The sequence below is a fragment of the Lygodium microphyllum genome, chromosome 23, assembly GCF_053477565.2.
Source record: "Lygodium microphyllum isolate KBCC chromosome 23, Lygodium_microphyllum_v1.1.10, whole genome shotgun sequence".
NCBI classification, from domain to species: domain Eukaryota; kingdom Viridiplantae; phylum Streptophyta; class Polypodiopsida; order Schizaeales; family Lygodiaceae; genus Lygodium; species Lygodium microphyllum.
The window spans coordinates 101,083,153-101,107,580 of NC_141157.1; the positions used below are offsets into that span (position 1 = coordinate 101,083,153).

Genomic DNA, 24,428 nt, shown 5'->3' on the forward strand with positions numbered 1-24,428 from the left:
TAACATGCAATGATTGTTTGTGTTAGTGGCACACTGGTTGTTTCCTTATCCATGATGCAAGTTAACATGTTTGCAGATGCATAATAGAAGATACCCTCATGCACAGTAAACATGTGTGTGTGCGCATGCATGTGCACATGTGCATGCATGCATATGTGAACCTTAGCATCCCTCCCCCTACCTTGCAAAGCCCCCTCTTGAACCCTTGGAAAGAAAACTTAAGTACCCTGTCTTCCTAGAATCTATCCTAACATGCTAGCTCCCTTTAACCCTCATCCCATTTTCACACATGTATTACACATCACATATATGTGTGCACCTAAGGGTCCACTCTAATGTTCTTAGCTAGGTGATGGTAAGCACATAGACTAAGGAATATGTATTTCTTATAAGACAAGACTCTTGCATTCTATTAGATGGGTTTTAGACATGTTTGCCCAATTAGAGAGCAAGGAGTATGCAAGGAAGCATTCAAAAAGAGTCCCTCACCAAAAAGATGTGGGTAGGCTATCCCCCTTGAACAATGAAAATCTCACAATTTAAGATTTCAGCCAATGCTCTTGTGATTATGCGTCACATTTCTCACCACCCGACCAATCATCGCATCAAGAATGCTTCATCAATATACTTTAATTTGGATATTTTTCTGTTGCTATGACAGCATCACATCCATGTTTGTAGGGAGAGAAAGCACCTATGCTAATAGTTCAGAGACCGCCCTCAGTTTCGTATCAATCTTCATTTTATGAATCACAATCGATCCTTCGAAAGACATGAAGAGCTCCTTAAACTATGGACATGGTATTAAGAGTCTTTGATTTGATGCAATAGGTATTGCTATTACAAGATGCTGTCAACATCACCCCTATTGCTATTTTGAGAGATGCAATACAGGACGCAAGGACCCAACAATCAATATTAGAGTGCTTTGGCTGCTGGCAACTTTTTGTAAACAAATAAGCCCTATGGTTGCTAGTTAGATGTACTAAACTATAAGAAAAGGGTTAACCTTCTTGGCAAAAAGCTATGTAAATACCCATCCTTTTTTTCTTTTAGTTTTAATACAAATTGCAGTTTCCGCCAAAAAGAAAATAGGGATTTTCTAAACCGTAGGCTGCCTTTACATTAGAGCGTCTTTCGATACGATGGGACAATGTACGACATCCGAATGCGATTCTAAAATGTCGTTATGAGACCTCACATTGGAAAACCAGAAGTGCTTCGGAAATCGGATGCTCTTAGACTTGCTTTAGGATGACATTGAAACATCAGATTTGATAAAGAAGAGATGGCGTGGCCTGGACAAATCCCACAAATTCAGTTACAACAGCTGCAGCAGCAACAGCAACAGCTGCAACACCAGCAACAGCAGCAGCAGCAGCACCTCCTTTTCCAGCAACAGCAGCAGCAGCTTCTCATCCATCACCACCAGCAGCAGAGACAGCAGCAGCAGCAACAATTACAGCAACAGCAGCTGCTACTGCAACAGCAGCAGCAGCAGCAACAGCATCAGCATCAGCAGCAGCAGCAGCAGCAGCAGCAGCAACAGCAACAGCAACAGCAGCAGCAGCAGCAGCAGCATCAACAGCAGCATCAACAGCACCAGCAGCAGCCGATCGCTGCCTACTTCCATCTTCTTCCTGTGAGTTCGAGAAATCTTTATTTGAACCTGGGATCGATTTCTAAATGAAATAACTGCTTTCAATCTAACGGATGCTTAGGAAAACTTTGCATTATTTATTGTATTTGTATCACCAATTAGAAAATGGGACAATATCAAAAGTTCAAGAAGCAGACAACCTGTATCGTTCTTTTTGATTGAAAGTCATTAAATCGTTGATAAGTACAGAATGGATACTCCTTCACTGATGTTGTAATGGATGTCAAACAATCCTCTATTTTTCATGCTCTTGCAGCTGATAAACGCTTTGGCAGATGCTATTGAGAGAGGGGTCCGTGACCAACAAGTAGAAGAACTGGTAAGTATGCAGTTCTAGGTGTGAATATGGTTTCCATGGTGTGTTGGTGTTTGTTGTAGTGATATAATTTCACTCCAGGGTTAGTCAATATCATTTTCTGTCTGACCACGAGTGGTTTGTGTCTATTCTGGTACCAGTGTACATTTCATGGGTGTTAATATTTTTTTAAAGGCTGTTATTTGGTTGATTTAATGGGTAAATGGGCAGCTGATTTAGGGCTGGCCTATTTGTCTAGGGTGTCGTCTTTACGGTTATATATACTCCACTCCTCCACCCATTGTAGGGCTCAGCCACTCTACAGATAGTGTCAAGTGTTTCAACATGGGTATCATCAACATCCAAGGAGGTAGAAGCAATATGCCTTGAACTACTTGCTTCTTTCCTCCCTCTTTTAGCTCGAGATGAGGCCCTTCAGATTAGGTTGTAAGCACATCATAACTATAAACCAGTGCATGAAATGAAGGAGAATTTGGATATCCATGAGAATTTCAACCTTTCATGACATCCATACTAAGACATACCTTAATGGTGCTTTTGTGGGTGATCTGTCTACATGCTGGGCAACCTGTTTTGCTGCTGGTCTGAGCTGCTGTAACCTGTGCTTTCTGCTGTTGGAGCTTCTTCTCCCTTGTGTTAACCTTTTTTCCTGCTGTAGTATGCAGCTGTACCTTGCATTTATGTTGTTGTGCCTTTTGTGAAGGGTTGGGACTGCTTTGCCAAGGCTAACTGTGCCTGCTATTATTTCCTTCACTTGCATTTGTGGCCTGATTGTTCTTGTATGCTGGTAGAGTTTGAGTCTTTTGCTGATCTAGACTTAGCATACTTGTGTTTTGCTTTTTAGATGAAGAGAGGGTCCTGTGTGTTGGTTGTTGTGATCTCTCACAACACTTTCCCTGTGTTTTTTTGACTAAATAGTTAGTTACTAGTGCACTCTTGTGTTGTTCTGGCTGATTGACAACAAGTGTCCTAGGTATCTCCATCTCTCTATGATCCATTATCATCTTATGATCACATTATCTATTGTGATTGTTCTATCTAATTAGTTTGAGATTCTCTCATCATGGCCTTACCCTATTTTGAGGCTTCCTTTTCGGTCATGGAGGCTGCTTCGATTTTGATTCACACCTGAAGGGTCTTTACCTTCTACTTTGATCGTGTTTAGAGTTCTTAGATGCAATCCACATCTATGGTGCTTCTAGAGGCTTCTTTGGAGGATGATAGCATTTGACGAGCGTCATCAAGTTTTCTTGGTGGCTGCTTTTCAATGGCATTGGTGGCTACATTTCTATGCTACATAGATGAGATGGTTGGTGGTCATGCAGACCGAGCTACGGTGGTGATCATTGTAGAGAGGGTCAGTAGGTTCTTTGGTGGTATGGCTAGTTTTGTCTAGTTGATGGATAGATAGTTGCTACATCAACTCTTGGCCCTGCAAAAAGACTTGGATGGCAGTTCTGTGTAAGAGAGGAGAGGTGACTTCTACAACACGTCTACGCTAGAGACCAGTGCGTGGCGGGTTTGCACGTGAGAGTTGTGGCATTTTTTGATTTTCTCTACAATAACACTTATTCTTCTTTGGTGCATGTTTTGGCATAGAGCGGGGATACCCTTGTCCTATAGTAGTGGAGTGGCACTCATTATGTATCCTCAAGCTATAGAGATGTGATCATGAGAGGGAAAAGCTAGGACTTATTGATGCTTGCCATACATTCATATGATGTGGTGAACCTTGAAAGAGGTTTTCTACATGCATTAGATTATTTTGGCGGCTCAAATCCTGGAGCTAGTGTGACTTCTAAGTTCATGATGGGATGGTTTGAGAGCGAGTGGGATATTGCTCCTACTTTGTTTCAACATTGGGGGACCTCTTTGGCGAATGGCTGAAGGCAAGAAATCCATGCTCATGACGTGCTTTCTGTAGAGTTGTTTGTGATAGACAACAAGATTTGGCTATTTTCACTTTTTAGGATTAGGGTTCAAGTATGATCGACATTGATATTGGTGCCTCTACCTAGGTGCATCTAGGTTTTGGCCAGTGCTGTTAGAGTATAGTGAATGCGGAAGCGTATGGACAAGACTAAAAGTCAATGAACATGAGATAAAGGGAGAGAGAAAAGAGACAGAAGAACAGAGAAATCTGTAGTCAATGAATGCTAAAATGAAGAGGGCAGATGTACAAGGGCTGTCGGTGTATCTCCTCAAGCTAGATCTCTCCCACCAACTTGAAACGAACAAGTGAATAGGGCAGGCTGAAATGGCCAATAAATAGCCATGAAAAAATGGGAGAAATATGGGAGGTTGGCCAGCCAAATCTGGCTGACCGCTGCCAGATTTGGCCAACCTGCAAGATTTGGATGAATACCACTAAATCTGGTTGCGTGCATAGCTGCAATAAATGCAATGTACCCAGTGTGCCTACATGGCAGTTCAAAAGAATACCCAAACAACTGAGAGGAAATGCGCAAGTCCCTCTAAGAGAACTGACTGCACCAATTGTATCATGAGAAATGCTAGTCCAAGGGATGAATAATCTCTAACACTCCCTCTTAGATCCTGGACGCAGCATAAAGCTTAGGGGTTTGGAGTGTTGTTGGAGAACAACTTGAAGAAGCGCATTCATAAACAAATGTGCGCTAGATTATCCTCTGTTGTGCAGCAAACCACATCAATGGTCTCATGATTCATCCAAGATCTTCTCTCAAATGAAATGGTATTGAATCTCAATGTGCTTCGATCTAGCATGAAACACTGGGTTTCGTGCCAAGGCAATGCAACTCTCATTGTTGCAATGAAGGGTTGTAGGACATGGTTGAGGGCAACCAAAAGCTTTCCCAGTAATCTCTAAACCCACACTGACTCACGTGGTAGAAGACGCCACTTGATACTTTGTCTCTATGGAAGAAAGGGCAACAGTGGGTGCTTCTTGCTACTATATGAGATAACACACGTACCCAAAGTAAAGCAATATCGTGTCGTTGACCGCTGTTGGTCAATATCTTCGGCCCAATTTGAATCCGTCCAATCTGTAAGAACTACATGCGAAGCTCTTGTACTTGCTGGATAATGAATGCCAAGATTGGAGTTCCCACTTAGGAACTGTACGAGCAGGCCCAAGGGCCTTTTACCCCAACAACCTCCCACTAAAAGGCCAATGGGCCAGGGAGTGAAAAAAGAAAAGAAAAGAGACAGGTTGAGGAATCATGACATCTTACCCAACGCTCAATCGGAAAGCGAGCTGTGCAATCAATGCCATATTGCTGACGAGATCCATAAGCTGGGAGAGATAGCACGACTCTCATAATCCATCTGCAAGCATCTAGGCCTGGTACTAGCAGAATCCATAAACGTGTCAAGCATAGTAACAACATCCTCAATCCGTACCAAAGGGTAAGCCCAAACACGGTGGGTAGCATAATCCATGGTCACAATTTACGATGCTCCACCAAGTGACTGGGAAGGCATAGGTCCATATATTGCAACATGGACTAGATCTAGAGGAGCATGCCTCACACGATCGCCATAAGCCAAAGAGGCTCTGCACGGACCATGAGTACAATGAGGGCAAGTAGCATGGGGAAGAGCAGGCAATAAGCCCATATCACATAAAGCATCCGTCTCAGTGTGTCGTACATGGCCTGGGCGACAATGCCATAACAATGCATGTGGTATTTGTGTAACTGCAACCATAGAATCTCCCACATGAGAGACATGCACTACATAATCACTGCCATATCTAGCACCTCTGGCCAATACCAAGCAACCACGATGGATTTTTCATGAAGTATCCCCAAGAGAGAGAAAATATCTTGCACCATGCAATTGACTGATAGAGATCAGGCTCTTACTGAGTATAGGTATATGCAAGACATCACGGAGGATAAGAGAAGATCCATTTGGCAAAGCCAAGTGTATAACCCCTGTACCAATAACGTGACAATTCTGCTCAAGGCCCAAAGAAATACATCCATCAACCTCCCTGTAAGAAGAGAACCAAGCTCTATGCGGAGTAACATGACAAGATGCCATACTGTCTAAAAGTTAATCAAAGGTATAGACCGTATCACTGAGCAAGTAATCTGCAGGGTAACACGATGCCAGGAGTCTAGGCTCAGCTGCATCATCATGGGTAACTACATGCACCATACCACTATCAATAGTGGCCTCACCTACTATATCACTAACTCTGCTCTCACGTCTAGTGCGGTGCAATCTTTTCTACTCTCTAATCCACTTGAAGCATCACATGCCCTGTCTTTCCACAATGAAAGCAAACAGAACCTGTAAAACCTATAGAAGAGGACAATTGCTCTGTAATAGCATGAGTAGGGCTGTCCAATATATCCAAGGAGCTCAAAGAATCAGGGGAACTCTCATCAGAGAGAACAGGCTCATCAAGAGGACTATTTGCATGACTAGAAGAGCTAGAAGTCGTCATAGCATACTGCAAAGGGTACTCATCCAAACCAGAAGGGGAGAACACAAAGGCATCAACCACGGATGCAAAAGCTTTGACACGGACAAGCCTAGTAGACAAAAGTATGACATATCCAATCACTGTAGCTCGCAGCCATAAAAGCATAAACATGCCTCAGAGCCATAAATGCATAAGCATCCCCGAAACATAGAAGTATACATAACTTTGTAGTGTCTCATACCATATACTGACATACATGTCCAGCCAAGAACGGCAGGTGGCAAATAAACCTGCAGCAATCAAGCCCTAATAAAAGCCCAAATATCTGTGTAAAACCATCCAGGTAAGAGGCTCTGTAAAATACATAGCAGCAAACCATGTGCATACACGGATGGCCATAAAGATCAATTGCTCCCTGACATACATGGGCAATAGCAGCCCAAATAGCATAGATGCTATATAACAGAGAAGCAAGACGGCCATAATTGTAAATCCCAAGCACTATCCAAGTCCATTGATCAGTAAGTATTCTGTATATCAAATGCAAACGAGCAATCACAGCTCAATAGGCAACTGCCAAAACAAGGGAGCAGTCACTGCTCAATACCTGTAAGTGCATCCAAGTAATAGCCAAGATCCATAATCGGAGCATCAAATCCCATATAGCATCCAAGGTCGTAACGGAAAAAGCCAAGTCGTAACGGAAAAAGCTGAGTCAATGTCCAACTGCTCAAGGGAATACTCAAATGAATATCGAGACGAGCTCAAACAACTGCCATCCACAGCCAAAGCATAAAGCATTCACCAAGACATCATAACCCGTACTGGGTAGCCTAGGCATAAACCATGTCATAGATGAAATGCCAGCTGCAAAGAAGTGAGAGTGAAACCAAATCGAGCTCTAATCTCAGCTCAAAAGCATTCCGAAGCATAAACAAGACATGTGGCATAGTCCAAATATATCATGACATCATACCGAGTAGCCGGAAGCACCCCGTGACTAATAGGCATAACCCAACTATAGCATAAATAGCTCCAGCCCAGAAGTTTCCAGTAGCATATAATCTTTGTAAATTGAGCAAATCAGTGCTCAATCCAAGCTCAAATCCATAGGCAAACCATAGGCATACATTCCCGTATGTATAGGCACCAACCGGGCATAATCGGGCATCAAATGCTAAGACCTGTAAGCATAAAATTGAAGTAATAGGTGGCTGCCCTGTTTGGACAGATCTGGGACTGTTCAAAACAGTCAATGGCTGAGCTAAATCAGCTCCAAATGCGTCTCACATAAGAGGCATAACATCCATAAGTGATCCGGTATCAATAGACATTAGTAGAAGCATCACATAAGCCATAGGCATATAAATACATGCTGTCTCAGATCTGAAATCTGTTGCAGAATATTCTGTCATCAGAATTTGGCAAATCCGACATCACCATCGCATTTGGAGCGTGCCAAAATCCCAACTTAGACTCTTACCTTGCCTGAATCGGGTTCCGAATGCTCGAGATATGACAAAAAGAGTGATTTTTGAGCCATTTTTGCAAACATGCGCAAATAAAACGTGAGCATGCTGCTGTACTTGAGGGGCCAAATCAGGGTGGGTAGGGGATAAGCAAGAGCCCAATGAAGGCCTACAATAGGCTTGCACAAGCCTAGGACAAGTCCAAGCAAGAGGTGAAGAGAATAAGCTTCAATGATGGAAGCTATGGCTGCCTCTTTATGAAACCCTGTTGTTCATGTCAAAGAATGGCTGAGAACTGAGTGAGAAGCAAGCTCTCATACCTTGTGTAGATGCCGGGGAAGGCCGGGAAGCGCTTGCGAAGGACCTGCTTTGATACCAGTTGAAAGGGATGCAGGAGACGCGAGAGAGGAGCATACACAATGTAGGTGTTGTCAACAATGTTATGACAGACTTATTGCACTTTCATATATATATAAATAAAGAATATGGGTGGTCATTGTACACGGGCAGGCCCAAGGGCCTTTTACCCCAACACTCCATTTGTTGAAGTCTCTGGAATATCCACTAGGACTGACTCAACAGGTGAATCTAGTGGTGAAGCAATCTCCTCCTCCACCGAGGGTGGAGCCTTAATAGGCAAAGGCCTCGAGGGTAGTGGAGCAGGTGCCCAATTGTCACCTAGATCTCCAAGAACGGGATGCTCAACACCCCTCTTTGCAGCTCTCCATGAACTGAACATCGTGACTTGTGTATACCTCCCAGGAAGTAGGATCAGAAAGCATGTATCCTTGGGATTGCGAGCTATATCCCACAAATACTTGTCTCTTGGAAGCCGGCTCAAACCCCTCTCTCGTCTTCTTTGAGATGTGAACATAGGCATCACAGCCGAGCACCCTGAAGTAAGAGACATCCGACTTTTGTCCAAAATAAGCCTGAAAAGGGGTCATAGCAACCATGACCAAAGTAGGGCATTAATTAAGAATGTGGACTACAGTGGCCATTGCTTCGGCCCAAAGACATTGGGATGTTTGTCAATGCTTCATCATAGTATGCCCCATCTCAATCACATTGCGATTCTTCTGCTTCAATATGCCATTCTCCTGAGGGGTATTCATGTTGGCAAACTCTTGGTGAATGCCACGGTTTGCACAAAAACGAGTTAGCTCGTGGGAGATAAACTCTTCTCCCTTATCGGAATGTGGGGTCTTGAGTTTCCTACTAGACATGTTCTCTTTAAAGATCAACCAATTCTTAAAATGCTTCGGACTTTAAGGCCAAGAAATATGATGTCATATTGTTAAAATTATTAACAATCAGCATAAAATACAAACTCCCCTTAAGGAACTTTGTCCACATAGGTCCACATAAGTCTGTTGAAACAAGCTCCAAGGGCTCCTTAGCTTGTTGTGAAGCCTTGCTGGGAATAGCATTCCTATGCGGCTTGCCACAAATACAAGATACACATGGCGGGTGGCTCACCCCAATCTTTGGCAATCCATGTATCAGCTGCCCATGAGCGGCCTTGCGAAAATACTCGTAGTGGAGGTGGCTAAATTGAGTATGCCAAAGCTTGGTCTAGGTCTGTGAAGACAGAAGAAGAAAAGAAAAGGTAGAAGAAGACCACATCTTGTAGACTCCATTCTCCTCATATCCTGCACAAAGAACTTGTTGAGAAACACCATCAAGAACTCGGAAGGAGCCCTTATCAAACTTGATTGTCAGACCAAGAGCACAGATCTTATGCATTGCTAGAAGATGATACCCTTGCCCAGCATATAGAGCACCTTTGATGTGTGGGCACCACCTTGCCCATCCAGAATCAACTACATATCACCCTTGCCTTTGATGGGAACTGAATAATAGTTACCTATAAGGATTTGTCCATGCATCAAATGCATATGGGCAATCCCTTCTGAAGAAGGAGTCCTGTGGCGGGAAGCGTCATTGTCCACAATCCACTCATGAGACTGAGGGGCCATCATCACTGTATTAGTGGCCATCGGAGGAACATCCTCTACCACCAAATGGAGGAAGGCGGCCGATGGAGTAGCCATTGCTCTTGAGTCCTTTGTAGTCTTCTCCTTCTTGGCATCCTTCTTGTCCTTGTTGAGGCAATCTTTCTTCCTATGACGTGTCTTGCTACATATGTGATAAGTAGACTCCTTGGCTTTGTTCTGTTTGGACTTGTCCTTCTTGTTGTTGTTGTTGTTCCCCTTTTATTGGGAAGATTGCCTGGTCAAAGCCTCCGACTTGGGAGCGTTTTGACCTTTGAGTTGTTTCTCTTGGTCCAAGACCATAGGAACCAACTCCTCCCACTTAAGGATCTTTGTCCACCTCGATCAAGGTGGAGTAGAATGTAGTGAATCGGGGTGGTAACTGAGAAAGAAGAGTTATTGCCATGTCCTTTGAGGTAATCTCCTTCCTTGTGTTCTGGACTTGCATTTGCAATTGCTGAAGCTTATTGACATGTCTCGTATAGAAGAAGACTTGTTAGGACTCAAACTCCTTATTTGACTCTCTAGAGGCACCTGCTTCATCATGGTCATCCGATTGTACATTTGTTCAAGCTCTAGCCATATCTCTTGAGCCACGGTCAAGTGCTCGATGTGAGCAACGATGGCTGGAGTGCAAGAGAGAAAGATGAAACGATGGATGTGGGCATTCAATTTGTCCCAATGTGCTTGTATCTTCATGAACTTGGCTTTCTCATCTGCAGAAACCTTGGAGGCATCATAAGTTGTAGGACGTTCTATAGCCTCGGTCATAAGCTCCACCAAATCACAAGACTCCAAGATGGCAAGCATCATTACGTGCCAAGTGTAGTAATTCTCCTCATCAAGCTTTTGATTTGAAGGAAGAGCCAGCAACATTGGGACCTTACAGTCTATAATAGCCTGAAACTCTGCATCGATTTTGGTCAACTTTCTAAATGGAATGACTTGCACAAAAACAAGGGCAGCCCTCTCTGACCCCGCGGACAGTGATGGTGCCGGGTAGGGCTTCCTGCACTCGTCCTCAAACAGTTTCCTCCCTTGGAGGCGATGAAAACTCAAATCTTCAGCAAAAGCTAAAAAGGCAGCCTTTCCTCCTTCACGGATAGCAAGGACCTGCAAAAAACAGCAACTTCATTCCTTCTCCGCGCACAACTTGTTCACCGCAGCCTCCAAAGATTGAAACCTCAAATTTTTGTTGCAAAGAATCCTCCTGATCAAGTCTGCCCACAATCAATTAGCCTTTCTACATTACTCTGATACCATGTCAAAGTGCAGCGAATGTGGAAGCATATGGACAAGATTGAAGACAATGAACACGAGAGAGAGGGAGAGAGAAAAGAGATAGAACATAGAAATCTGCAATCAATGAATGCTAAAATGAAGAGGGCAGATGTACAATTGCTGTAGCCTGTCAGTGTATCTCCTCAAGCCGGATCTCTCCCACCAACCTGTAATGAAGAGGGCAGACTGAAATGGCCAATAACTAGCCATGAAAAAATGGGAGAGATATGGGAGGTCGGCCAGCCAAATTTGGTGCTCTGCTGCCAGATTTGACCGACCTGCCAAATCTAGCCAAATACTACTAATCTGGCTGCTTGCATAGCTGCAAATAAATGCAATGTACCCAACTGCCTACGTGGCATTGAACTGCCCACAAAACCTGCCCAGACACTGGTGACTGCTGAAAAGAATGCCCAAACAAGTGACATGAAATGTGCAAGTCCCTCAGAGAGAATTGACTGCACCAACTATATCCCGAGAGATGCTAGTCCAGGGGATGACTAATCTCTAACAAGTGCTGCCAGCTGGAGTATCCATGGTGCTTGTGGTATCATTGTCGTATTTACTATGATGTTCTGAGTTCTTCTGACAAGTCACTACTACGGTATGGGACATGGTGGTGGTCCGTTGTTGAAGGGGTTCTGTGATAAGCCACAATCCGCCAGGGATCAGAGGGAATAAACAAGATGGAAGGAAGATTCAAGAGAACCAAAAAAACTGTGTTTTACTCAGACATTGTAAAAGACTTTAAACACTATAGACTTGAATTACAAACACTCTTCTGATAGAAGCAAGAAACCCTGTATCAAAGTCCTGAGGAGTGCAGTCCTGTTCTGAATTTCCTACAACTTGATTCTGCTCTAACTTTTGCATATGAACCCAAAATGTACTTGTTAGGGTACTCAAATTGACCCTGGTCTGCAAGTCAATGTTAGCAAAATTACGAATATCATCTCATAATAGTTGAACAGTCCATTTTTCATAAATGTGCTGCTTTACACATGACAGACATGTCAGAGCTCCTAATGTCCTCGTCTGACTCAGACTGAGGCTCACAGGTAGGAGATGACAAGGCATGACGAATATGACTGCTAACACCCCCTCTCAGATCCTCGATGTGGCTGAAGGCCGAAGAGGAAATAGATCCTGGGGTGGCAAGAGGAATGCCAATGTCGATGAAGTCCGTCGATGTAGACTGCCGCTGAAGGAGCTCCTCACGATCCTGGGAATCCCCCTCTAAAACACTAGGGGCCAAGGAATCCACAGCCGCATCACCGAGATCGTCCCCCTCTGAAAGGGATGGGGGGTACGAGGGAACCACCGGAGGAGAAGGTGGGGGATGGGAAGAAATCTGTGGAATAGAAGGTGCACAAGCGGGAACGGGTGTAGCAATAGACTGCCTCGGAGGACCCTGCATCAAAGAAGGGGAATGGAGCCTGTAAAGCCCGCTCTCCTGCCAACCTGTAGATAAGACAGCTCCTGTAAGAGAATCCTCAATAACAACGGCATGCTCAGTGAAGATCACTCGTGTGCCAAGCCTCGTAAGGCCATAAACTGAGAGGAGGGGAAGGCCCAAATCCGGAACATGTAGGGCCTGTGAAAAGGAGCTCGAAGGTCGGTCGGTAAACAAAGGCAATGTGCCAACACCACTAATAGGCACCGATAAAATGTCACCAACAGTGACAACCCTCTGATGGACGGAGATCCTGTAACAAATCACCTCGGGGAGTCATATGACTCGAAGCACCATTGTCCACTAACCAAGGCTGTGCAGAAGACACTGCAGCCACTGGAAGAAGGATCCTCCTCCAAAGCATGGATATGAAGGAACACTGACTCATGGGTAACAGCTGGTGTAGAGGTAGAAGAAGGCTCCGATGTAGATCCATCCGTCGCGCCTGGACGAAGGTGAGGGTACTTTTTCCAGCATTTCTCCTCGGGATGTGTCCCTTTCCCATAGTGTGGGCACTTCTGTCTCTCTGAATCTGTGTCAGAGCCTGAAGAACTGTCCTTCTGCTTAGCCTTTGACTTCGTCTTCTTCTTCTTCTTCTGTCCTCCCGAACTTGCAACAAAGGCTCTAGTGGAGTCGGATCCACTAGCACTGACCTCTCTGAGGCACTCGTCATGCTCCAAGACAAGCGGGGATAGCTCCTCCCATAGAAGCTTCTCACGGGTCCTCGATGTAAGAAGGCTGGTGTAGAAGACATCAAACCGAGGCGATGGCAGCTGAGTCAAAAGAATCATAGCCATGTCTTCAGAAGATATCGTCCTACCGAGGGATGCAAGCTCATCCCTCATATCCTGTAATCTGTTGATGTGGTCCTTCATGGAAGGACTATCATCAATAGCGAGCATCCACAACTTCTTTTCGAGAGATATCCGGTGGGCAAACGTCTTCTGTTGATAGAGAGACGCGAGCTTTCTCCACACGTCCGCTGCAGTCTTCAACCTGTGAACATGAACAAGGACAGAATCCTGCAAACTCAGAAAGAGGAAAGATCGGGCTCTAGAATTGAGCCGATCCCATAAGGCTGCACGATCCATAGATGTCCCATCTGCGGGATCCACCTGAGGCCGGGGAATAGGAACAGAAACAAGCTCCCAAAGATCGAAGGAGTCCAAGATACACTCCACCTTGCAGGACCATAGAGAAAAGTTGGAGCCATCCAACCGGTCCTCTTTGGGCAGCTGAGGAAGTACGGGTACCTGTACAGGGGGTACCAAAGGCTGCATCGTCGGCCCACTGGAAGGGGATCGCCGAGATACATGAATAGAAGGGGGACGGGAAAGAGGAATAGACTCCGGACGACGGTCCTCGTGATAGAAATCACGCCTCCGTTCAGATGAGTGTCGAGACAAAAGCTCGTCATCTAAGTCATCAAAGCCCGTAAACTGATGAGAAGACATCTTTGATATCTGCAAACACCAAAACACAACAAGGGAAGGTTGCCGGTGCCGAAACACAAACACCAGAAGCTCTTGAGCTGGTCGCCTTGCACAGAACGCAAGGATGATGTCAAACGCAAATGCTAACGATGCAGTCACCACAGAAAAACAGCCTCCTGCCTCAAAACGCCAGTAAGGAAGATGTCGCCCAGCTGTTGGGGAGGCCGCCTGGCTGAAAACGCAAGCAGGAAGAGGTTGTTGATGACGTGGCAGCCACTGGAGAAGGCGCCAGCAGCAAACGCAAATATTTGGGACCTCCTGGAAGGACCGCCTTGGCTGTTGGGGATGACGCCAGCAGCAAACGCAAATAGATGACACCAAAACAGGCCGCCTTGATCAAGAAGATGGTGTAGAAGGTGTCGCCTCAGCTGTTGGAGACGTCTTGACCAGCAAACGCAAAGTTGTGGGTGTTCTCCCGCGTAAAACTCAGCTCCGTGTACTCTCCTTCGGCTCTGATACCATGTGAGAGTGTGCTGCGGAAGAGGGAATACGAACACGGAGGGAGAGAGAGAGAGAAAGCAGAAAATAAGGAAGAGAAATCTGCACTGATTGAAATGAATGCTGAATACAAACGGGAAGGCGGAAGGAGACTGATCAGTCCCTGCACGCAGCCCACAGCGTCAGTGAGGGCACCAGATCAGGCTGATGATGATGGCAGCACCACCATGGGGGAGAAGGAGTGTCGGAATCTGCAAGAAGACAAGTGATCAAGTGGGGAGGGGGGCTGCCTATAAATAGGCAACGGACAAACCCTAACCCTAACCCTAAAATGGGCGCAAACCCTAAAATGGGCGCAAACCCTAAAAATGCCCTAAAATGGGCGCCCCACAACAGTGACCAAAAAGTGGCCGGGCAGCCTGTGGCTGCCCACTAAAAGAGGCCAAAAAGAAATACACAACCTAAGATAGCCAGTCGAGAGTGACTAGCCTCCCCCATCATAACACATGACAGACATGTCAGAGCTCCTAATGTCCTCGTCTGACTCAGACTGAGGCTCACAGGTAGGAGATGACAAGGCATGACAAACATGACTGCTAACAAAATGCAGTCAATGTACCATCTTTGGTAGCAATATGAAAGATCTAAGTATTTGTGTGATCTGAAGGGCAAAAGGGTCTATAACCTAGTGTAGGATTTTGGGTATGTTTAGTTAGGGGTATGTGCTTCTTGGTGAAGCTTGAATATTGTTTTACCTATGATAGATGCAAATGGATGGAGGAGGGCGATCTGCCAGATCATCCTTAGTGATGCACTTTATCTTGATGTATTTTAGTTAGAGCCAACTTTGGATTGGGCTCTTTTAGGCTTAGTAGAACATAGAAGGTCGAGATTTCTGTGTGATGCTCAAGGGGGAGGTTGCATCTCCACTCTCTTAGTGATGGATAGCTGAGTTATCTAGTGGATCTCAAATGTACTTTTTTTGCATCCAGGGTATTGTATGCTATCGGTATTAGTGTACTAGTCATTGTGAGTTGGTATGCAGATGTGTATAGTTTGCACCTAGGTTGTGAAATTATACATTTGCAAGATTGTTGACATGTATAGAATATATGGAGTGCACATTTGGATGTGATGTACATTTGCACGGCATATATGGGATACATAGGTTTTATGCAATGTACATTTGCAGGTGATGCAAGAGAAGTGGATTTGGCTAAGTTATATATGGTTTGCAGTTGATGTATGCTTTACATGAGTATCATGTGGTACATCATTGCTATGAGGCACTGGTCATGCTTAGTTTATGCATTACAATGCCTTGGTGGTTAGAGCAATGTTAGGATTTAGCATGCAGATGCATCCCTTATGGTTCTAACAATGGTTATGATTCATGTATGTGGATCATAATTGGTTAAAGTAATCAGAATTTCAAGCATGCAAAGGGCATGAGCATGGTTAAGCAATAGGTGCACATACTGTTTGACTATGATGTCGACATCTATTCCTAGTAGTGGCAATGAATGCTTTTGACAAATTGTAGTGCAATTGAGGGTGATTGCAAGGATTTCAAGGTGGAGATCTGCCATCAGGAGGTGAATTTTTGATGCTTTGCTCAACATTTGATTTAGTTGTTAATCCAATGTGTTGCAATTTTCCAGCAATTGGTGATCGGCCTAGCCATAAGAGGTTGTCAAAGAGCTGCTCCTGCTAAATAGGAGGCCATTGGAGCTAAGTGACAATCTTTGTAGGTTGTCTGTTGAGCTAAAAATGCATTAGCTTCACTTAAACAACCCCAAAACATACTTAATTAAGGAAGAAACCTTGTTTATTTAAAAAGAAATGCGTTCCTAGAGAGTGTCTGTATCCCATAAGCATAAACCCACTTGGGAGGGCCTAGACTTTCTATAAATAGGTATGATGCCCTCCATTCAGCCCTAATCTGGTTTTTGCAGGTTTCAGGTGTTTTCAGCTTGCTGCCCACATCCCGTTTGCAGAGGACATCGCAGTCCAAGCTGTCCATTGCAGTCTTCACTCATCTGGTGCTTGTTTTCAGCCCTCTGTCATCAGTTTGCTGTTGTTTCCAGTCAGATGACTGCTGCTGTCCGTCATCCAACTGTCGTACAGCCTACCACGTCAGCATACTGCTGCGTTTGCAGACATCAATTGCCACCTTGCTTGCTGATTTTCTCTCTCCTCTCAGTTGTCGTTGCAGATTTTCTCTCTCCTCAGCATGCGTTTGCTGTGTTCTCTCTCCTGTAGCCTTTGCTGTTTTCTCTCTCTTGTAGCTTGCGTTTGCTGTTTTCTCTCTCCTGCAGCCTGCGTCCACTATTTTCTCTCCTCACTTGCGGTTTTAGTCTTTCTCTCTTCTACACTGCTGTTTGCATTAGATGCGGTCTTCCTTGACTGCATTTGTTGGTGTTCGACATTCGGAGGCTGCCTTGTTGCGATTCGAGATCCGTTCGGAGTATGACACTCTCCTGCTCATTACCCCTGCCCTGATCCTTAAGATACAGGAGTTTGAGGTATAGTATTCATTCACTGCATAGTGTGTTTGTTGCATGAGCATTGTATATTCAATAATCATATCACTTCATTCATTCTTTGTGTTCATTGTTTTTGAGTTACCCTAACCCTAATTGTGTTCTTCTATCAGTCAGTGCTTTGTCATATGGTGTTATTTGTGTTTTTGTGTTCGGGTATTTTCTTCACATTGTCTATAGATAGGGATAGCAAGTTTGGGCCAGAAGGGTGGGCGACTACATGTGGGCTTCCTGTTGATGGTGGGGTATAGTCAATCAGCCATTCATAGTAGGGCAGCATTAAATTTCAGCCAATTTTGGCGATGAAACGCTATAATTTCTCTCTCTTCAGCTTCCTCTTCATTCTCTTAGCCAATTCACAGCTCTCCTTAAGAGATTTCAGCCCAATTCAGCCCCAAGAGGGTACAATTGAAGAATTTCTACTGCTAAACGCTAATTTACAGCAAAAATTAGGGTATGGCAGCCACCCTGGGAAGAATGCTCAGAAATTGGGGCCTAGTATTTGAAATTCAACAGCTAAAATTTGGGGATCGCAAATAATTTCAAAAGGCCAGCCAACTAACATTAAGTTTGGGACAGAATTTGTCTTCCAAGGAGCAAATTGTAGGTCAATCCCCAAGTAAACCAAAGGGCAGAGTGATTTGAAGGCTTGTTGGTAGCTATGGATAGCAAGATGTATTGAAGATTGAAGGAGATCAAGCTGGATCTGTGTACTTTAACCTTTAGTAGTACATGTTGAAAAAATGCTGCAAGCGGTGCGAGTTTTGGGGCCAATTGGTTGTTTAGTGCCCAAGATTAAGAGGTAACATTTGTATTTTTAGTTTTTATGAATTTTGTGCTTGCTGTAATTAGTGCTTAATTAGGTTATTCACCACCCTATTCGAGAAGGAAGGACGATTTCATTGGGCAGTCGGAATGGAGTGTTGGGTTTGACTCACGCCTACGCTCATAGAGGAGTGTCAATGATCCGTAGTAGGATACTGGGGCACTTTTTACTCTCCTTACGAGAGGTTTTTTCCCCTTGTTATATTATTTTCTATTTTGCGTGTTTTTGTTATGCAACACTACTTGCTCGTGCAGTGCCACCTGCCTTTTGGTTTGCGCCACCGCCACCGCCCCTGTCCACCAAGCCCACTAGCATTCTCACGCTCCTCCAGGCCATTAGCATCCGGCCGCCAACATTGGAGGTAAAAGAGACATTTAATTATTTTTTATTGAGAAATCTGAATCACAGAGAGGGGCTTTTGTTCGAGGAGTGTGTTTCTGCTCCTGGATGCGTTTTCAGGCACACACACATTGCAGAAATTTCTTGGGATTTGGGTAAGAAAATTCGGGGCTTTTGGATGTTTAGTAGACATTGGCACATGTAGTTGAGATTCAGTGTGAAATAGACTGAAATTGTGCATTTTGGATAGCAAAATTTTGGGGCTTTTGCATTTGTTGTGCTGTTGAGCATTGTTGGTACATTGGACAGCATGTACATTGTGTGAAGGAAACTGCTAGGGTTTGCACTGAGGACACACAGAGTGTACGACCACGATAGAAACACAAAGAGATAGACACAAACACAGAGGGAAAAACTCAAACCCTAAACGCAAAACTCAAAACTCAAACACAAACAGAAGAAGGGAAAAAGAGAACACAACTCTGAAGTGAATGAATGCTGTAAATGAATGTAAGTGTACAGTGTGCTCAAGGGCAGAGCAATGTCGGAGTGTGACGTCCACTGAAGACGGATCCCAAGTCTGTGACCACCAGTCGGAGTGTAGGAGTGCTGAATAGTGAATGGCAGCAGGCTGGTCACCAAAACGCAGCAGTTTGGAGGCTAGAAACTGATAAACGCAACAATGTACCACCGATCGGAGGCTGGAAACTGTGCACAGTCTGTTGTAAACAGCAGGCTGAAACAGCGTGTGAGAGTGTCAGGGCCTGCAATGCTGAAAACGCAGGCTAGTTGACCCTGGAGATGATGGATAGCAGGCTGAACAACAGTGTGGGACAGTTTGGAGCAGTTGCCAACAGCTGAGAGTTGTTACCTACAGCAATGGACAGGCTGAAGATAATGCGGTTGCAGTCGATGATGGCTGGACAACAAATGGAGGCAGGTTGCAGGTTGCAAACTGGGTGCCAACAGCAGCAGAGGGTGTGTGGGCTGGTATAACCCGCAAACAAGGATGATGGCTGAATGGGGGCAGCTTGTAGATGTGGAAGGGCACCCCAAAAATTAGGGTTTCCACTAAACTCTCTCGAACCGCTCCCCGTTTTAGGGTTTTCACTGAACTCTCTCGAACCGCTCCCCGTTTTAGGGTTTTACTCTAAAAGAGCATTTTTAGTGTGTTTTGGGGCTATTTAAGAGGCTAATCAGCAAGTAATGTATATTTTAGCTCAACACATTGGCATTTGTTATCAAGTGTGACACAATTTTTGCTGATTACAACTTCGTGTATGCTATAATTTTTGGAAATTTGTAGATTTCCAAGTTGTTCCAACTTTGGTTCTTGCTATTCTGTTTTTTTGAAACAATGACATTTATCATGGCCAATCAAGGACAGAGTGATGTATCACCTGTATATCCAAAGAGGATAGATTGGACAGCAATAACTATTCTCTATGGTCCTTCATGTTGAAGAATGTGTTGATTGCAAAAAATCTTTGGGAGTATGTTAGTGGTGAAGAAATCTGTCTTGGAGTTGTGGCTCTTGTAACACTTCCTCAAGGAGGACGTGGTCAAAGGCGAGCTCTAGCTTAGCCATTTTCCCAAAGATCAGTTGCATAAAAGGCTTGAGACACATGGGATACCCAAGCATTGTCACTGATTGCATCGGTAGTTCAACGGTCCATAATTATGCATATACAGTCTGTTGCTTCTTCGCGAGAAGCATGGCTTACACTTGAGCAAATGTTTGTTGGAAAAAATGAGACATCTTTGAAAAAGGAGCTCGAGAATGTGAAGATGGATGAAGGTGATGCCATGCAGGATCATCTTAACAAAATTCAAGACTTGCATGAGCAGTTAATGAATGCAGATGAGTATTATTCTGATGCATAGATGATCTCCACTACTTTGAATTCCTTGCCACCCTCTTATTTGACCTTTTACACGGCCTTGAATCTCACCATGAGAATTTCTCTACAGCCACTTAACTTTCTTCAGTTGGTTAGTTTACTCCTAGAAGAAGAGCAAACAAGAAAGAACAATGGGGTGGATGTTGTAGCCTTTGAATAGGCTTTTATGGCGAGACAGAAGGGCAGGGGGAGTCGGTTTAGAAATGCTTTGCAGAGTTCTAGAAGTTCGAGTACTCCATAGAGTAACAAGAAGCAGGGGGGCATGCAAGCCAAGAAGGGCAAGTGCCATTATTGTAAAAAGCTAGGTCACTACATCACAGAATGTAAGAAGCGCATTGCCAAGGAAAAGAAGGAGTCAGACATGTTTGTTTTTGATGCACCTTCTACTACTACAGAGTCCGCGTCTTTTGCTGTTGACCATGACAACTGTTTTTACACTTGGAGTTATGATTTTTCTTGGGCTGATAGAGTGTTCAGCTCTATTGAGGATGCGGACACTTGGTTCTTTGATAGTGGTGCTTCTAAGCACATTACATCCTGCAGGGATTCGTTTTTCTTTGTTATTGTAGCTCCTGTTGGCAAATCTGTGCAATGTGCCAACAATGCATCTTACCCTGTTAGAGGTGTTGGGGAGATTGTCTTGAAAGCCATTGATGGCTTTACTCTTTGTTTACAGGATGCATAATATGTGCCAGGGATAAAGAAGAATTTGTTGTCCATTTCTTCTTTAGTGAAGTGTGGTATGCAAGTCACATTTAATGATGACAAATGCATGGTCAAGGATAAGGAATTCTTGACTTTGGTATCGACTGGCACATTTTGTCATGGACTCTATGACCTAGATGCTTATTTGATTGATCAGTCGGTTTATTTGGCATCTACTATTACTCTTGCTATGTCATAGGTAGAGTTATGACATGCTCGCATGGGGCATGCCAACTATGGTAGTTTGATGCTTATGCAGTGTACTCAGATGCTAGATGGTTTACCTCTATTGGAGAGACCTCTTGAGTATATTCATGAGGGATGCATTTTGGAAAAACTGCATCGATTATCTTTTCCTCGTGATGTTGCTTTTGAGGCAACAACCAAGTTACATATTGTGCATTTGGATGTATGTGGACCTATGTAGACAAAGTCATTGGGTGGATGCTATTATTTCGTCATCTTCATTGATAACTTTACTGGTTTTTGTTGGGTCTACTCATCGGTGAAAAAGTCAAGAGGTGTATGATGCATTTTTGGCTTTTGTTTTGCACTTGTGGAAAATCAATCTGGTTGCAGGATTAAGACTCTCCGTTCGGACCGAGGGGGGGAATACATGTCTTCTTTGCTGAATAATTTTTGTCACTCATGGAGATGGCCTAATGTATGCTGAAAGCTAAGAATCTGCCACATGGCTTTTGGATGGAAGTAGTTATGTGTGCTTATCATGTTTTTGAACAGGTGCCCTACCAAGGCATTAAAAAATGTCACGCCTTTTGAGGCTTGGAATAGCCGGAAACCTTCAGTTGGCCACTTTCATACTTTTGGATGTCTTGCATATGCTCATATTTCCGAAGTACTAAGAAAGAAGCTGGACAACAAGGCTGTTAAATGCTTTTTTGTAGGGTACGACAGTGAGAGCAAAGGATACAGACTGTATGACCCTGTTTCCAAGAAAGACTTTGGCGGTAGGGATGTGATTTTTGATGAAAAATCAGAATTATCTCTTGTTGGTTTTGACACATATTAGGCTGCAAATGGTCTGTTTGAAGGGTTGCTGCCCATCTCTTCTGATATATCTGGAGTTTCAGTAAATGAACAAAATGTTTAGTCAGCTGCTCCATTAAGCAATGCAGAAATTCAGCCTATGGCTGATCTGAATATTTAGCAAGATGCTGAATTTGAGGTTCATTAGGAGCATGTGCACAATCGGGAAGCTAGGCAAATGCCTAGGTGGTACTTGCAGACTATGAAAGATAGTCATTTGGATACTCCTGTTGCTGGTCGTACTAGAAGACAAGCACGTCTACATGATCATGCTAATACAATGGAGTTTGTTATGGCAGCACACACACTTGATGATGAGGAGCTTGATTGTTTTGATGATGCAGAACAGGGTGTGCATTGGATGGCAGCAATGCAAGCTGAATTTGATTCTATCATGAAGAATCAAACATGGGATCTAGTGACATTGCTTGTTGGAAAGAAAGCCGTTGGTACTAAGTGGGTTTGTAAGCTGAAAAATAAGTGGATGGATCCATTGATAAGTCAAAGCCAAGCTTGTGGCAAAAGGCTATGTGCAAAAGAAGGGCATTGATTGTGAGGAGACCTTTGCTCCTACATCCGATATGACTATCATTCGGTGTATGGTTGCTTTGGCTGTCCATTATGGTTGGATTGTGCACCAGCTTGATATTAAAATTGCATTTTTACATAGGGAAATACAGGAGGAAGTGTATGTTCAGCAGCCCATTGGTTTTGTAGTCAAGGGATCCGAACACTTGGTATGCAAGCTGAAAAAGGCTTGTATGGTTTGAAGTAAGCTTCACGAGCTTGGTATGCAAAATTTGATGCCTTTTTACTCAGCCAACGGTTCATCAACAGCCCATCAGAGTCTACTCTTTACGTATGCAAAGAGGAGGGATCCTTGCTGGTCATTTGTCTTTATGTAGATGATCTTTTGCTCACAGGGACACATGTCGATCAGATTTCAGCATTCAAGAGAAATATGCAGCAACCTTTTGAAATGTTAGATTTGGGGCCTTTGCATTAATTCAATTTATCCATGATGCTAGAGGCATTGGATTGTCACAGTCCAGATATATTGGTAAACTCCTTGAGAGGTTTGGCTTCTAGGATTGCAAGCAAGTTACCATACGTATGGAGATTGGACTCAAGCTGTCTTTGCATGATAAGAGTGATCTCTACTCATACATACGCTCCAGCAATTGGATATTGGATGTCTCATTTATTTATGCAACACAAGGCCTGATTTTAAGTTTGTAGATTTAGCCCTGAGCAAATATATGCACAATCCATGCATGTCACATTGGTTAGCTGTGAAGCATGTTTTTCATTACTTTGCAGGGTACTAGGACTCTTGGACTGCTTTATGCCAAGGGAGGACCATTGCAATTACATGCTTACAATGATTCAAATTGGGCTGGTGATTTTGATTCATGTCACTCTACAAGTCGAAACTGTTTCTTTCTTGGCTCATCTTGCATCTGTTGGCTTAGCAAGAAACAATCCATTGTTGCCACATGTCTTGTGAAGCTAAATACAAGGTAGCTTTCACTACCACATTTGATTGTGTATGGCTGAGATGTTTATTGGCTGATCTCGATGTATCTATCATGGAGCATACTCCTCTGTTTATTGACAGTCAGAGTGCCATTGCAGTGGCATGGTGCCTAGTGTTTCATGCACGCACGAAACACACAGAGATCCACTATCACTTTGGCAGAGAGAGGCTATATGCAGGAGATATCAGCCTTGTCTATCGTCCTATCACTAGCAATGTGGTAGACATCTTCACCAAAGCTCTTTCTCGCGACAAATTTGAAGCATTGTGCAATGCTTTAAATTTGATATCCTTTGGTGGATGATGCTTGTATGCTGGTCACTTTTCACTCCAAGGCGGTTTGTTGGGCACGCCTACGCTCACAGAGGAGTGTCAGTGATCCGCAATAGGACACGGGGGCACTTTTTACTTTCCTTATGGGAGGTTTTTTCCTCCAGTGATATTATTTTCTATTTTGCGTATTTATGTTACATAGTTCTGTAACTTACCGTACTTTACACATTTTGGGTGTGAATGCATCTTAACAGCCCTAAGGTCTAAGGGTTGTACTTTGTACTTTCACTTACACACTTGGGAATTACATTGTGTATCGTGCTGCATCTTCACTTTCACTCACTCTATTGTCTATTGTGTACTCTCAATTGAGAGCTTCCATCTCCGATCTCACGAGGGAAAGTCACAGTCTCATTATAGAAATTATACGCCACGTTCTTAGTATGAACACAACTAAAGTTATAAGTTGTGTCACCACTCTTAGAGTTAGAGTCAGTTAACTCTAGTTGAGTTAGAGCTAGGTCTATCTTAGATCTATCTTGTATCTTTCATTCTCATTCTTTCAGTTTAGCAAGTACACTCCACTTTTTTGCTTTAGCACACTCTCATTGTCTCTCTTTTCTCTCCTCCATAGCTGGTTGTAATTTTTCAACATTTGGTATCAGAGTAGTCTCTACGTCCAGATTCAGTTCAGCCACCATCAGTCGGTGCTGCCCCGCCTAAGGTCCTGTCATTG

The 24,428-nt window shown here is 43.9% G+C and overlaps 1 protein-coding gene across 3 annotated transcripts in view; it reads left to right on the forward strand.

Annotated features, from left to right (window-relative positions):
* Positions 1-1,107: 1,107 nt before the first annotated feature.
* The window catches only part of LOC148016532 (uncharacterized), a 105,896-nt gene continuing 82,575 nt past the window's right edge, over positions 1,108-24,428 (forward strand). For 2 of the 3 annotated variants that reach the window (XM_087664630.1, XM_087664628.1), the window contains exons 1-2: positions 1,108-1,642; positions 1,917-1,979. In XM_087664630.1, the coding sequence (XP_087520756.1) occupies positions 1,289-1,642; positions 1,917-1,979 (417 nt within the window). In that variant the 5' untranslated portion in view covers positions 1,108-1,288. The remainder of the gene's footprint in view (positions 1,643-1,916; positions 1,980-24,428) is intronic. The other variant, XM_087664629.1, reaches the window with a different exon arrangement.